Genomic DNA, 14,467 nt, shown 5'->3' on the forward strand with positions numbered 1-14,467 from the left:
TCAAAATGTAGACAAAGCATTTATTATATTATAATTTAGAGAAAAATAAAGTTAGCACCTCGTTCAGTGGTGCATGTTCTCAGTACCTGATATTTATTTAAATAAGAATAGATAAAGTTCCTTTAAAAAGTCACCATGGTAAATTCTTCTCAAGGTATTTAAGTTTTTTACCTAGAAAATATACTTAACCAAATCATTTTTATTTGCCTTTTAGTATAATGTAAAAAAATCTCCAATGTGTTTTTAAATTTTTTTGAAAAAGCCTCTTAAAATATTGCTAGAATCCGGAATCCGAATCTGGAATCCGCCAAAAATAAAAATCCAAAATCCGCAGAAATCCGCCATTTTTTGAACGGATTCTTGTAAGAATCCGAATCCGGTCCAAAAATTTGATGGATTGCCATTCCTAATCGAAATAGACATATAACGTAATTTTTTGCAGGGTTGCTAGGAAGCACCAGCAGGAAGGGTGGACGGATGGTGAGACACGCCAAGGCGAAGGGCACAAAGGTCGCTAAACGACTGCGGAGGGAGGTGAAGGGCAGAGGGAAGGAGTTCAAACAGAATATGTCGTCAGATTCAGTCTACTCGGCTGCCTTTAGGTGAATATTTTAATAATTTTGTTGATCTAGGTACTTTATACCTAAGTGTTTCTCTTGTCCAAATTAAAGGGGTAGTTTCACGAAATTCATTTGAACTTAATTTAAGGAACCGCATATTTTTTTTCTAGTTAATGGGTTAAACTACATTTATATAGCATATATTTCAAATAAATTAAATTTTCTACCACGTAGTTTTTAAAATATCAATACTTGGAAATTGTCTTTTGTTATATATGCAATTTAAAAATACGATTTTCAATTCATATAAATGTAATTTAACCAGGATAAAATATGCGGTTCACTAAATTAAGTTCAAATGCATTTCGTGAAACTACTCCTTTAAGAAAAATATTCAGTTTATATTGCTAGGGAAACATTCTATTTTTTAATTTTTTGTAAAAAGGCATAAATTATCGTCCTTCTAATGACTGTTAAAAACTTGATGTCCCGTACCTAGTTTTACTTATTTTCTTTTAATGCTATTTATTTTCATACCTAGGTACTAATTTAAAATAATTTTCATGTTTTAGAACACTATGCCTGATTGGTTTCTATTACATCACATCCATTGGGCTTACCTTCTTCCAGAGTTCTTTAATAAAGGTAAAAATAAGATTTACACAAAAAAAATTAACCTGAATACATTTATATAACGGATGATCTTATAATAACTATGTACCTAGATCTTAACTAGGTCAGAATTCAGTTATTTAGTAATCTTGCGACGATCCTCTCCTCAAAGACAGCCAGATGCAAGCAGCAAACGCTTATGACACATGCCCAAACAACTGAACATTTTATAAACTTAAACAAATTTAATACTAATTTATTATTTAAATTTTGTGTTTCTTAAAGACGAAATTGTCCTTTTAAGATTTTAAGAATTACAAAGCTGAAATTAAAACTTTTCAAATTGGGAAAAAATGGTCAAAAAATTATCCGATCTGTATGCTACTAGTAACGTTAGAAAGATTATGACTTAAGCTTTTCATTTATAGTTTAAACTTTAAAATGTTGAAAATTATTTTAAGGGGGTGTACCATTCCCCCCAAAGTCAAGTATCATGATTTTCGTAGGTAGAAGAAAAAAAATGACCGGAATTCCCCCGCGCTACCCTAAACATTTTCACATCTTTTTTTATTTGTAGAAAATCAAGTTTCCCATGACAATTGTGTCCGTCCACTTTTTAATAAAGTTAATCCTGTCCTACTTCGCCCGCATATCTTATGAAATTTACACTGGCAAAGAAAGAGTAACGTTAGGTAAGTTTAATCATTGTTATGTAGCGAAGTTGTTTTAATATTTTTCCACTTGTAAAGCTGTTGGACTAAGTTAAATCAAGTGACTGGAGAGGAGATTTTGAAATATCAGTAATTTATGAAATCAACAATTATGAAAAAATCTATAGATAGCACAAATGGCGAACACAGATAAACAAACATACAAAGTGAGTTATAGAGGAACTAAAAAGAAAAATATTTTTTGATTATTAGAAAATATGAAAACTTTCAAAAAAAATCTACGTATATGTCTTTTGTAGCATGACCGGCGGACCATGTAAGTTGTATGATGGTTGCTCAATATTCATTGGCAAGATGTTACGAATCTTTAAAAAAAAAAATCAACAGTCTCAAGTAGTAGCACAGAAGATCATATTTCCTTCATAGCATGACGGACGGACAGACAGACAGACATAGTAAATCATAAAGTAGCTTCTCTACAACAATCGATTGTCTACAGAATATTTTTTTACAGAATGGAAAACCTTCCTTGGACGCGTAGGAGTAGTCGCTGTAGTAGCTGCTCTTGACATTGGCCTCTCACAGGCTGGCTTCCAGTATATACAGGTAGGAGTAGTCGCTATAGTAGCTGCTCTTGACATTGGCCTCTCACAGGCTGGCTTCCAGTATATACAGGTAGGAGTAGTCGCTGTAGTAGCTGCTCTTGATATTGGCCTCTCACAGGCTGGCTTCCAGTATATACAGGTAGGAGTAGTCGCTGTAGTAGCTGCTCTTGATATTGGCCTCTCACAGGCTGGCTTCCAGTATATACAGGTAGGAGTAGTCGCTGTAGTAGCTGCTCTTGATATTGGCCTCTCACAGGCTGGCTTCCAGTATATACATGTAGGAGTAGTCGCTGTAGTAGCTGCTCTTGAAATTGGCCTCTCACAGGCTGGCTTCCAGTATATACAGGTAGGAGTAGTCGCTGTAGTAGCTGCTCTTGATATTGGCCTCTCACAGGCTGGCTTCCAGTATATACATGTAGGAGTAGTCGCTGTAGTAGCTGCTCTTGATATTGGCCTCTCACAGGCTGGCTTCCAGTATATACAGGTAGGAGTAGTCGCTGTAGTAGCTGCTCTTGATATTGGCCTCTCACAGGCTGGCTTCCAGTATATACAGGTAGGAGTAGTTGCTGTAGTAGCTGCTCTTGACATTGGCCTCTCACAGGCTGGCTTCCAGTATATACAGGTAGAAGTGGGAGTGGTATTAGGGCCAAAATTTGCGAGGGAAGATTGTTTGTGACTACTAATCCATAGCTCCATTAAATTATCTTGTACCTTCAGGGATATAAAGGTTTAAGCTAATGGCTGATAAATTCATGTAAACAAAATTACCCCTGTAAATTACAATTAGTGGTTTAAACGCTTGAAATCCCAAAAAGTGAACCAACCAATCAAATTCAATAAAAAAACCCAAAGTTAAGAAAACTTTGGAGACTAGTGTAATAAACAGCACAATGTCCCCTCCCTCTCTGTGTGTGTACCTTACTGTTGGGTTTTATGATAACGATATCAAACTTATTGAGTTGTGTCTCATCCAAATACATACACATCAACACAATAATTGTTTAGGTTGCATTGTACACAGTGACAAAATCTACCTCAATCATATTCATCCTCATGTTCTCTCTCATCTTTGGATTAGAAAGAAAGGTAACATTTTTATTTTTCTAAAAGTAGGGAAAAATAATTTTTATTTGAGGGATTGAAGTATTTTTAGTATGTTTAAGATCTATGGAAAGATTTACCTAATATTTCAAATGTAAAAGATTGATATTTTTCCAAAAAAAATGACTAGGTAATTATAATTATAATACAATAGGCGAGAAATTACAGTTAAACAAACAGATAGACAGACAAACATCCTGTTACTTTATTATATTTATCAAAATATATTTATTTTAGCACTGGTCACTGATAGTGATAGTTTCCATGATTGGAGTTGGTCTCATGATGTTCACATACAAGTCAACAGATTTTAACCTCCTTGGTTTCTCCATGGTTCTCACTGCAAGGTATAATAATATAATGGATATTAGATATTAGTGATGGGAATCCGGATCCGGAATCCGAATCCGGAATCCGCCCAATTTTCGGCCAATTTTGGAATCCGAATCCGGATCCGGAATCCGTTTTTTTTATAGCGGATTCCGGATTCTAAATTGGTAGGCTAAATTTAATTTGAATACCAAGCACATTTTTAGGACATACGTAGCACTTAAATTTTTAAATTTACTAATGTGATGTAAATGTTTTAGTTATGCTGGAAGTCAACACTTTAAACAAATCAAGGCTTCAACCAAGTAACATAGTGATAAATTAACGAAAAAAGCTATCCCTCTGTGACGGACAGCCTTTTAAAATACTGCTAGAATCCGGAATCCGAATCCGGAATCCGCCAAAAATAAGAATCCGGAATCCGCAAGAATCCGTCACTTTTTTTGACGGATTCCTTCAGAATCCGGAATCCGAATCCGGCCCAAAAATTCGACGGATTCCCATCCCTATTAGATATAGAATATGTTGATATATTGACAGGGGAAAAGTTGTTTATTTAGGTTGCTAATATTAAGGACCGTATTTATTTTTCAGTTCGTTCATCCAGTAGGAACAGAGGGAATTGGGTAAAAGGAATGGATGGGGTATCTTTTAGCCAGCTGGCAGTATATATTTATTAGAGTACATGTAAAACATTCGTTCTTCGAAATTAATGAATTCTAGAATCGTAAATTGCGCATTTGATTACAATGAATTCTTTTTTAGTTTATTGGACCAAAAAAAAACATTTTTTTAGTTTCCTTTCTGGTATCCGGTGGACCCTGTCCCAGCTGATCATGCAAAGATCCAGCCTGGGCCTGTCCAACCCTATTGACATGATCTACCATGTCCAGCCCATCATGACCTTCACACTGCTTCCATTTGTCCTCGGATTTGATGGACCTAAACTTCTAGATTTAGCTGAACATTTTAGTGTAAGAATTTTGTGTATTTTTTGTGGCGAAGCTACTCTATGATTTAAAATATCCTTCTGTATGTCTGACGGAAACATCTTATTCTTTACTAATGCTGTACTATGAGCATCAAGAACCGTAGGTCTGCCGGTTATGCTACAAAAGAAATAATATAGTTATACTTTTAATAGTTTCGTAATTTTATATTTATTCTCACTCTCATTTTTATTAACACTAAACATCTGCTAAATAACTTCATTTTCCGTTGGTGCAGCCTTGATTCATTGTGATCGTCTGCCTAGTTCTCAAAATATGATAAATTAAAATACTAATTTAAGAATGCAATTTTAGGATTATAGTTTTGAAGTTTTTGCCCTTGATGTTGGCGAAGTTATGGCAGGTTTGTTCAGTTTTATTTGTCAAGAAGGTACCGGTATTTAGCAGGGATCTAAATGAACAAGATAATGGCTGATAATTTGATGTTAACTCACAAAACTACCCCTTCTGTAGATTAAAATTTAAAACCCTATGAATCGACTAATCAAAATTCTCTAAGTCCCCAAAGTTGTTAAGCAAACGAGTAAGAAAACGTTATTATTATAAAACTTTGGGGACTAAAGTAATAAACAGCCCAAGTCCTGGTAACACCGCGTTATACGAAAGACGCAAAAGATTTTCGGTCTCATTGAGTCATAACAATGGACGTAGAATAAGAATAGGTATAGGTGGATATTATGACAGAGGGAAAAACTGTCGTCAATTTAGGTTGCTAACATGGATCTCATTTATTGGTCAGTTCGTTCATTCAGTAGGAGAGAAGGGAATAGAGTAAAGGGAGTGGAAGGAGGTAATAGGATAGGGTAAAAGGAGGGAATCTTTATATTAGCCCGGTACATGCTTCATTTTGTTAGTTTATGAAATCCCATGGCCCACGAAAAGTCTCAATCAAATATCCCCAAGGTGTGATAAAATTTTTTATCATGTTTTAGATTTAAAAACGATTAGTGATTTAACTTAACTGATATTCAATCATTCATATAAATACCTAGTTCTAAATCCCTCCAAAAATAATATTTACAACCTAACAATTGAAATCAAATTAATAGTAAAACCTTACATAAATGTAACAGGATCTCTGCGTCTGTACCGAAGGATCTCGTTAACCACTGAACCGATACGGTTCTCCTTTAAAGTGTAGCTTTTGATAGGTCCTGGGCAGGTTTCTAACTACTATTTTGGGGGAGGTTTCCAAGAGAAATAGGAAAAAAATTAACAAGCGGCCCGATTAGATATTTGTTGGTTAACAGCTGATCTTAACATAGATAAAAAATAAATAATATTTTACGTGCTAGTATAAGTTTTTAGGGACGTAACCGCTAGTAACAAATAAAATGTTATCAGGTGGCATTCTTGCCTTTTTGATGGAAGCTTCTGAATTCCTACTTGTCTCCCACACGTCTTCTCTTACCCTCTCCATCTCTGGAATAGTAAAGGAGGTAAGCAAGACCATTGAAACAGTCTAATCATTTTGGTTGAAATTCATTCATTTCATCAGTAAGAAAACTTTTCCCTTAAAAAATAAACCATTTATCAGGGATCTAAAGGGATAAGACAATGGCCGATAAATTGATGTACACCCCCAATGATGACTCACAAAATACCCCCGAATTTAGTGGTTGAAACGTTTGAACAATCAACTTAATTAACCAACCAATCAAAATTCACTAAAAGTTCTCAAATTTGTAAAGCCAACGAATAAGAAAATGCTATTAGAGGACTTTGGGGACTAGAGTAATAAACAGCCCATTGTCCCCTCTTTCTCTGACTAGGTGTTTATTCTTTGTAGATAATCACTATGGGTCTGGCAGTAATTTACCAGTCAACAGACCTGTCAACTATAAACCTGGCTGGTCTGGTGGTTTGTCTGTTGGGCATCAGCGCCCATGTTCTCAAGAAGAGTATGGAAACTGGAGCGAGGTATTTTATTATTAAAACTATCTCATTATTTTACTTAAGATAAATAGTAGCACATTCCCTTATAAATCAATGTTCTGAAATTATCCTTTCATTTAAAATGCCGATTTTTATTGTTTCTTGTCACTTTAAATAACTAATATACTTTGAGTATAATATACTCTAGTAAAGCACTGAATGTTTTTGTTCGTGGTAGTCTATGTGGGTCTATAGATATTTATTTTTGTTTGTGTAGGTCTCCAGGAGGTAGTAGTGATTACAGGAGGGTCAGCACACAAGGAGATCCTCATCATATGTTTGTCTAGGTCTCCAGGAGGTAGTAGTGATTACAGGAGGGTCAGCACACAAGGAGATCCTCATCATATGTTTGTCTAGGTCTCCAGGAGGTAGTAGTGATTACAGGAGGGTCAGCACACAAGGAGATCCTCATCATATGTTTGTCTAGGTCTCCAGGAGGTAGTAGTGATTACAGGAGGGTCAGCACACAAGGAGATCCTCATCATATGTTTGTCTAGGTCTCCAGGAGGTAGTAGTGATTACAGGAGGGTCAGCACACAAGGAGATCCTCATCATATGCCTCTTCTCTCCAGTTCAGATCTAGATTCAGATGTAAGTACAGAATGATTTTTAGTTTATATAACTATAATTTCTTATCATAAAAAAATAACTAGACTATTATTATATTCAGATGACGGTATTTTTAAAACCTAAGTAACTCAATTTAGAATACAATTAAATTAATTATTTATCTACCTGAGGTGAATTCTTTAAAAAAAAAATTAGGGTCGCTTAGTAAGGCAAAATTATTTTTGTGGAAAATCCACCAAAATCCAATAAAAAAATCTACAAGAATTAAATAAGATCATAAAAGGGCTATCTATTAACATAAGATTTTGTTTAATTTTTGTAGATTTTTATGTGATTTTGGAGGATTTTTTACAAAAAGAAATTTTGCCTTACTAATAATTTTGCCTAACTAAGCGACCCTATTTTTTTTAAGAATCCACATCTGTCTTATTGAAGTTAAAATAAATCACCTTTTTATTGCAGGAAGAGCTATATTGCGCAAAAATGAACTCTAAGCCACTTCCAGAGGTAAAAATTAACCTATTATTTTCTTAATATGAATACTCTAACCTCCAACCAACCATAGTTCACAAATTTGAATTCTAAAATCTCTTTTTGCTCGGATTTCTGTTATGTGGCTTTGTTGGGTAATTTTTATGATAAACTCTTATATTGCTTTATTGTGCAAACTATTACATAACTTTGCAAAAATGTTTTATGCTTTCTTACAGGGTTTGATTAGTTTTTATTAAGCGAGGAGTAGGTTGCGCTAAAAATCCGTAAAGGTTGTTAGTTTTAAGTTAAAAACAGTAGGTAGTAGAACGATAAAAATTTATGTTAACTTTTTAAAAAATTTGTCTATAGTTCTTTTAAATAAGAAATACACATATTTTGTGAGTATTATCGTTCTACTATTATTTTTAAGCCTTAAAACTCATACCTTTACGGATTTTTAGCGCAACCTACTCCTCCTTTTATTGTTTTTATAGTTTAAAAAGGTAATACATGTTAATTGCCTCGTATGGAAGAGGCTTCTCTAATATTTTGTCCAGCAACCAAGAGGAACACTGTCCAAAAACCCGGGCATTGGATATAGTAAAACTGAACTGACAACAATACTTTTATTGTACGAACTTTGTCTGGGAGTCCCAACTGTGCTTAAGTTATTAGGATTCAATTTCCAGACGCTCTAGTGTATCCGTATATCTGTAGACGAAAGGACTGTTATATTTTTTTTTTCATTTTAAAAAGGCATCAGTTTTCATGACAACTAATCTTGTTTCTATTCAGGATCTAGTGCTGCGTGATAGTAGACAATGGACAAGTGTGAAGGATAAACATGTTGAGAGTCTCATGAGCGCCCAGGACACCCCTATTTCATACAGGTAATAAAAGCAAAGTTATTAGCCACTGCAGCACTAAAATGGCTACAGTTGACCTATCTTCGATGTTTAAAGAAATTTCTTGAGATGCCAAAGAGAGCAGCCAACAATAACATGCTTGAATCTGTTAATATTTAGGACCCAAGACAGTATTCAGATAGAGGCTGGTCTCGATGATGATGATGCTCTTGAAGAAGCTGATCAACTTCTGCAACAGCTGGACCTCATGTCTTCTGATTAGATGGACCCAATGTCAACTGTTTAAAATAGCAGAACCAAATATCAGCTGACAGCGGAGCTTAAGCTGGCTTTCATAGCCTTACAAAAGTGTCTGGTACTGCTTCAAACGTATTAGGTCCAAACTAAAAGTTCAGCTTCCTTGCTTAAATGATTTTGTTAACCTGAGCTTGATATTCAAGAATTTTGTGGGTTTTCTGGCGGATTTTTTTTTTTTAAATTCCATAGATATCAGAAATTAAAGATAAACTTAGCTGTTAAACAGCTTTTAATAAATTAACACTACTAAAAGTGTCAATAGTTTTTAAAACATTTAAAAATAAATTTTTATATTTCTATGTTGTAATTTTAATGTCATTTAATGTATTTTGAATGTTTTTATTGTTGTTTAAAAAGCACTTGTAAGAAGTATCACTTTTAGAATAGGTATAAGAAAACTTGTAAAGCATTTAATTGTAAATCAAATAATTATTTGTGTTAAATCCAGGGAGGGATGGGACAATGGGCTGTTTATTACACTAGTCCCCAAAGTTTTATGATAAATTTTTTGGCTTGACTTTGGTGACTTTTTTTGAATTTATGATTTTTTGGTTCATTAAGTTAAGTGTCCAATCGTTTTAAACAATAATTGTAATCTACAGAAGTGGTAATTTTTGTATCATATTAAGGAAGTACACCAATTTATCGCCCATTGTCTTATCCCTGTAGATCCCTAGTTAAATCTCAACAAAATGCAAAACTGGTGTTCTAAATTTTGAACGTTATTTTTATATTAATTTCTAATTATAGTTTCTTGTTTCACTTTCTCATGTTAAATATTTGCACACTTTACTGTGATAAGATATGGATGGTGTTCATACATTTCAGCCACTAAAATTATAAAGTTAGGGGGGGGATGGGTTATAAAGCAAATTTAATGATTAAAAAATTACTCTAATATTTTCACTTGAACTGATTCAAACATGTCACTACTAAAGTGACACATAAGTGCCAAGATTGGCTAAGTTCCTTTGAGTTAAGGTTTAGAGGTTTAGTTTAAAAAGAGTGGGTCATCTCCACCCCCTCCCCCCCCTGTAGTTAGTGGTTAAATATATACTTGTAGACGTCCCCACCCCTTAAGTTCAAACTTCAAACAATGATTAGATTCATCTTTGTAAACAAAAATTTTACTGCACAATTTTTTTGTTGTTTGCATAAAATCTATATCTGTTTAATTGTATTAGCAATCACGTATTTAAAGTATGATATCATGGGTTTAGAGGGTGAATTTACATTATTTTAATAAGAATTTAAATTTTGCCGAAATTTTTTGGTACTTTTTTAATGCATCAATGATCTTTTTTTGCATTTTAATTGATTACGTAATAAAAAAAAGTATGACATTTTGGAACAAAAATTATTTTTTTATCCTAGATCAAATATTACAGGCCTATCTTGGAAGTGTATTAAAAGGTTAAATACTATTTTGATTAATTCATATCAATATTTATAATGGATAATCAATCAAATTTATATAAAATGTGATAATGTTATTCTTCTGTATTTAATAGTTTTTATTTGTAATATTTATGTATTTTAAAATATCACTTACCCTAAGTATGTTTAATTTTATTTTATATGCTTGAAATTTATTCTCATATTGTTTTTATTATTTATATATTCATTTTGTTATTCTTATATCATAATCTTAGTTATCTATTTTGGTTATTATTGCAATGTATTTAATTTTATCATAAGCATTTATCTCTTATTTTTATTGCTCTTTAGTATTTTTAGTTCTCTATTTTTTTTGGCAATGAATTATTAATAAGAATAAGATTTTATTATAGCCAATTCTAGGCCAATTTATTACAAAATTGTATATATATATTAAAGATTATTTGGATCAACTGCAGTTCACGGTAAAATATTCCTGGTAACGAATATTTTCAAAAATCTATGAATTTCTAAAAACTTATGAAAAGGATGCTAGTTGCCAAACGGCTGAACGTACAGATCATTCCCGCACATTGTTTTCAGTTGCATAAGACGGCCTGCAAATAATCTGGAATAGCCATAAATCAATAATGCACAATTATCTCGCAGTGTAAAGAAATGCGCGAAAAAGACCTATTTTACGCGTTTTTTCTTCAGTGAAGCTTTCCCTGTGCATCATTGGATCTTGGCTATTCCAGATTATTCGTAGGCCTTCTCATGCCGCTTAAAACGGTGTGCGGGTATGATCTGATTCTGTTTGGCAGCTAGCGGCCTTTAAAATTCATAGATTCTTAGAAATATTCGTTACCAGGAATATTTTACCGCGAACTGCAGTTGATCCGATTATTTATATTAATCAAAGATAAAAATCGTTAGTACATATTAATTTTGTATCGTCCATACACACTGTGATATTTTATACATATTGTATTTCAGAGAATAGGGGTAGATTTATTTTTTGTTTGCAATACTATCGGATCATGGAAAGAAAACGAAGTAGTGGGTTTCGTTGTATTTTCACAGTAGCTTTTTTTCTATTTCTAGCCCCTGCGGGGCCTATTTCTTAACCATGCGGGGCAATCATTAACATTTACCTAACCTAAAATAACCTATTAAAAGCTATTAAAATACGACGAAACCCGCTACATCGTTTCCATATTTCTCATAATTATATTTTTATGTTGAAAAGTTTCCAAGGCTCGGTAGCTGCGCATCAGTCGCGACAAGGCCTGAAATTTAAAACCGCTTTGTTGCTTTAAAAAAATCTGAGTCTTACAGGCGGCTGACGCGCAGCTGCCGAGCCCTTAAATTAATTTTTCACATTTTTATCTGCCCCCTCTCTAACTAATGTTTTAACTGTGAGTGCGCGAAAATAAATGTTTTAAGTAATGTAATTTTTGTTTTACCTATATTCTATCAAATGAAAATGGATGGTTACATGAAGTGCATCATTTGACAAAAGATAGGATTAGAGTAGTTGGTTTGGCTGTCTTGGACTTTGGGTACTTTTCTCATTTTGACTTAATGTAAAGACTATGGCACTAGTGTAAAGAATACCGTTGTAAAGATATTCACCTAGCAGACGAAGCTTACCGAACATATTTATCACACGTATCATAACAGGTTTATTTAGGTTGGTATTCAACTATTTGAATATAATAGACGCTTTTTTCTTACGTGCATAGCTAAATTACAATTTTTAAAGAATTTGACAAGGAATCTTCTGAGTAAGGAAGGGTTATTGGACTGATTATTACACAAGTTCCGGAAGTTTTATAATAATGCTTTCTTATTAGTTTGAAAATTTTGATTGGTTGGTTCATTAAGTTGAGAGGCAAAAAGTTTCAAATACTTATCTATAATCTAGGGATAATTTTGTGTATCATTATTGGGAATGTACATTTTTTTTATCGGCAATTGTCTTATTCCTTTACATTTCATGGTTCTTGCAGTGCAGTGGCGTGCACAGGGGAATGTGAGCTTAGAGGGGTTTTATTTCTAGTGTCAGAAAGGGGGGGGGGTTACATCCCTTTTGATTTCCACCCAACAAGAGTCCCTGAATAGGTAAATTGAGGAACGAATTGTATTATGGGGTGTAGAGTAGACCCTTGTCAAGATGGACACCTCGGGGGGTGTATCCAGTATCCACCCCCCTTAATTTAGCCATAGGGTTGGATTGGATACATCCCCCTTCTGGATGAATCTGGGTTTCTCCTTGGAGTGGCTTCTCTTAAACTAAAATATATTGCTAATGTTTCAGATTTTTGCTATAATAAAATGTTTGCATCCTTCTTGCTTCTTTTGATTTTGTACTATACATGAAACAGTACAAAACCAGTTTTATATTATTATGTACTGTGCATTACAATTCATTTTTTAACCCTTTACGGACGACACAAAAATCTCTAAACTTTTTTTTAAAATCTTATTTTATACACTTATGTAATATTAAATTATATGTAATGTTATAATTATGTAGATTTATTTTCTTGTTATTAAAACAGATAAGAAAAATGTATAATGGCTGTTTTGGCAGTGATCATGCACTAAAGGCATGATCACATTTCTTTACGATATTTCGGTCGGAACATGCATATGAGAATTACTGTTAGAGTTCCATTTTTTATACTATAAAAATCTCACTAAATTGCCAGGGATCTAAAGAGATAAGCCGATAAACTGATGTACATCCCCAAAGATTAAACACAAAAATACCCTTTCTGTAGATTAAAATTAGTGGTTGAAACGTTTGAACACTCAACTTATTTAACCAACAAATCAAAATTTACGTTAGTCTAGGAAAACTAATAGCCGTCTATCATTAAAGAATCCTAAAAAGTTTTCTTTCTATAAGAATAGTTATTTTACGCATTGTATTATGGACAGCTTTTCGTGGATATTGAAATAGAAAAGTATAAGATTAGGCCCGCATGCAAGGGCAAACAAAACTGGTATTTATTTTGCAATTTCTATTTTACTATTTGTGGAAAATTGTCTATAATACGTTGCTCTGTTTCAAAGCCATACTAGAGTGACAATTCTCTCACAGGATTTCAAACAAGCCTGCATACAAGTAAATAATAAAGTAGGTACTCACTGTTTAGGAGAATCTTCACGGGAAAAAATACACTGTCCAAGGACGTCCAATGGGGGGGGGGGTGATTACCCCCACCCACCACCACCCAAATGAATCTTGAAGTTTGAATAAAAAATTAAAGAGCTTGGACGTCCTTTCCCATATGAAATAAAGATTACCCCCCCCCCCTCAAAAAAAAATGAAAAAGCTTGGACGTCTTTGCCACTGTATCTGTTAAAACAGCCGAATAAATCATGTTTTCCCTATTATGACATACGGACAAAGTTATTTATGAATTAAGCTGTTAAAAAGCTAACATCAACTTTCTGAAGGTATTAAAGTGGTTTATGTGCTAAAGATAATGAAAAGCAGTCTAGAACGCATTGGTCTTCAAGATTTTTATTTTAAGTTATCAACCTATTTGGAGGGGTCTTTACTCTATATTATACAGGCGTCACAGCGTATTTTGTGCCTAGCCCAATGAAATAATGTACTGTGGTGTGTTGTTATAAAAATATTTTGACCAATACTTACTACCCCTCAATTCTCTTGGTGTTCAGACAACATCGCAAAAAAATATCTAAAATTTTATTTATGGGATAGAAGAATAGATTTAGGATTTTTAAAGCACTATGGTATCTCCTTTTTTGTTGTAAAATCCTATAAATAAAAAAATTGTGCTTTTCGCTGTAATGAAAATAAATGTATAGTATAGATATAATCCAGACAACTGCCTGCCCTATAAGTGATGGAGACCCTTTTCGTCTGGTAGCAAATTGCTTTCTGTTCTTTTTAAGGGACTCGGCTTTGTTTATATTTCCTACGTTATTGGCTGATTTCTAAGAACCAATACATATTCAGGACAGGGTCCCCGCCCTAGGGGCAGAGATACGCTCATATCCTCTCTATTCTTTTACTTTAAT

General features: G+C 33.6%; 1 protein-coding gene across 6 annotated transcripts; it reads left to right on the top strand.

Annotated features, from left to right (window-relative positions):
• The first annotated feature begins 1 nt into the window (after window position 1).
• On the top strand, window positions 2–11,862 carry LOC145321653 (solute carrier family 35 member H1). Of its 6 annotated transcripts, none has more exons than XM_080163146.1 (17): window positions 2–154; window positions 443–602; window positions 1,133–1,205; window positions 1,750–1,864; window positions 2,358–2,380; window positions 2,519–2,587; window positions 3,454–3,534; window positions 3,787–3,896; window positions 4,676–4,853; window positions 5,184–5,232; window positions 6,234–6,328; window positions 6,679–6,809; window positions 7,322–7,415; window positions 7,857–7,901; window positions 8,664–8,758; window positions 8,894–10,893; window positions 11,303–11,862. In XM_080163146.1, the coding sequence occupies exons 1-16, from the start codon at window positions 136–138 to the stop codon at window positions 8,994–8,996; spliced, it is 1,440 nt and encodes a 479-aa protein (XP_080019272.1). In that variant the 5' UTR covers window positions 2–135; the 3' UTR covers window positions 8,997–10,893; window positions 11,303–11,862. The 6 variants fall into 6 exon arrangements, with proteins under 6 accessions (XP_080019272.1, XP_080019271.1, XP_080019269.1 ...); XM_080163145.1 differs by lacking the exon at window positions 2,519–2,587 and adding an exon at window positions 2,933–3,001; XM_080163143.1 differs by lacking the exon at window positions 2,519–2,587 and having other exon boundaries at window positions 2,358–2,449; window positions 8,894–10,907.
• The last annotated feature ends 2,605 nt before the right edge of the window (window positions 11,863–14,467 follow it).

The sequence above is a fragment of the Acartia tonsa genome, chromosome 6 (assembly GCF_053477335.1).
Source record: "Acartia tonsa isolate MP-2025a chromosome 6, ASM5347733v1, whole genome shotgun sequence".
In the NCBI taxonomy this organism is placed as follows: domain Eukaryota; kingdom Metazoa; phylum Arthropoda; class Copepoda; order Calanoida; family Acartiidae; genus Acartia; species Acartia tonsa.

Coding starts and splice junctions, on each gene's coding strand:
- LOC145321653 (XM_080163143.1), top strand. Junction 4,854..5,183: donor ATTTAGCTGAACATTTTAGT/GTAAGAATTTTG, acceptor ATGCAATTTTAG/GATTATAGTTTTGAAGTTTT. Junction 6,329..6,678: donor TCTCTGGAATAGTAAAGGAG/GTAAGCAAGACC, acceptor TATTCTTTGTAG/ATAATCACTATGGGTCTGGC.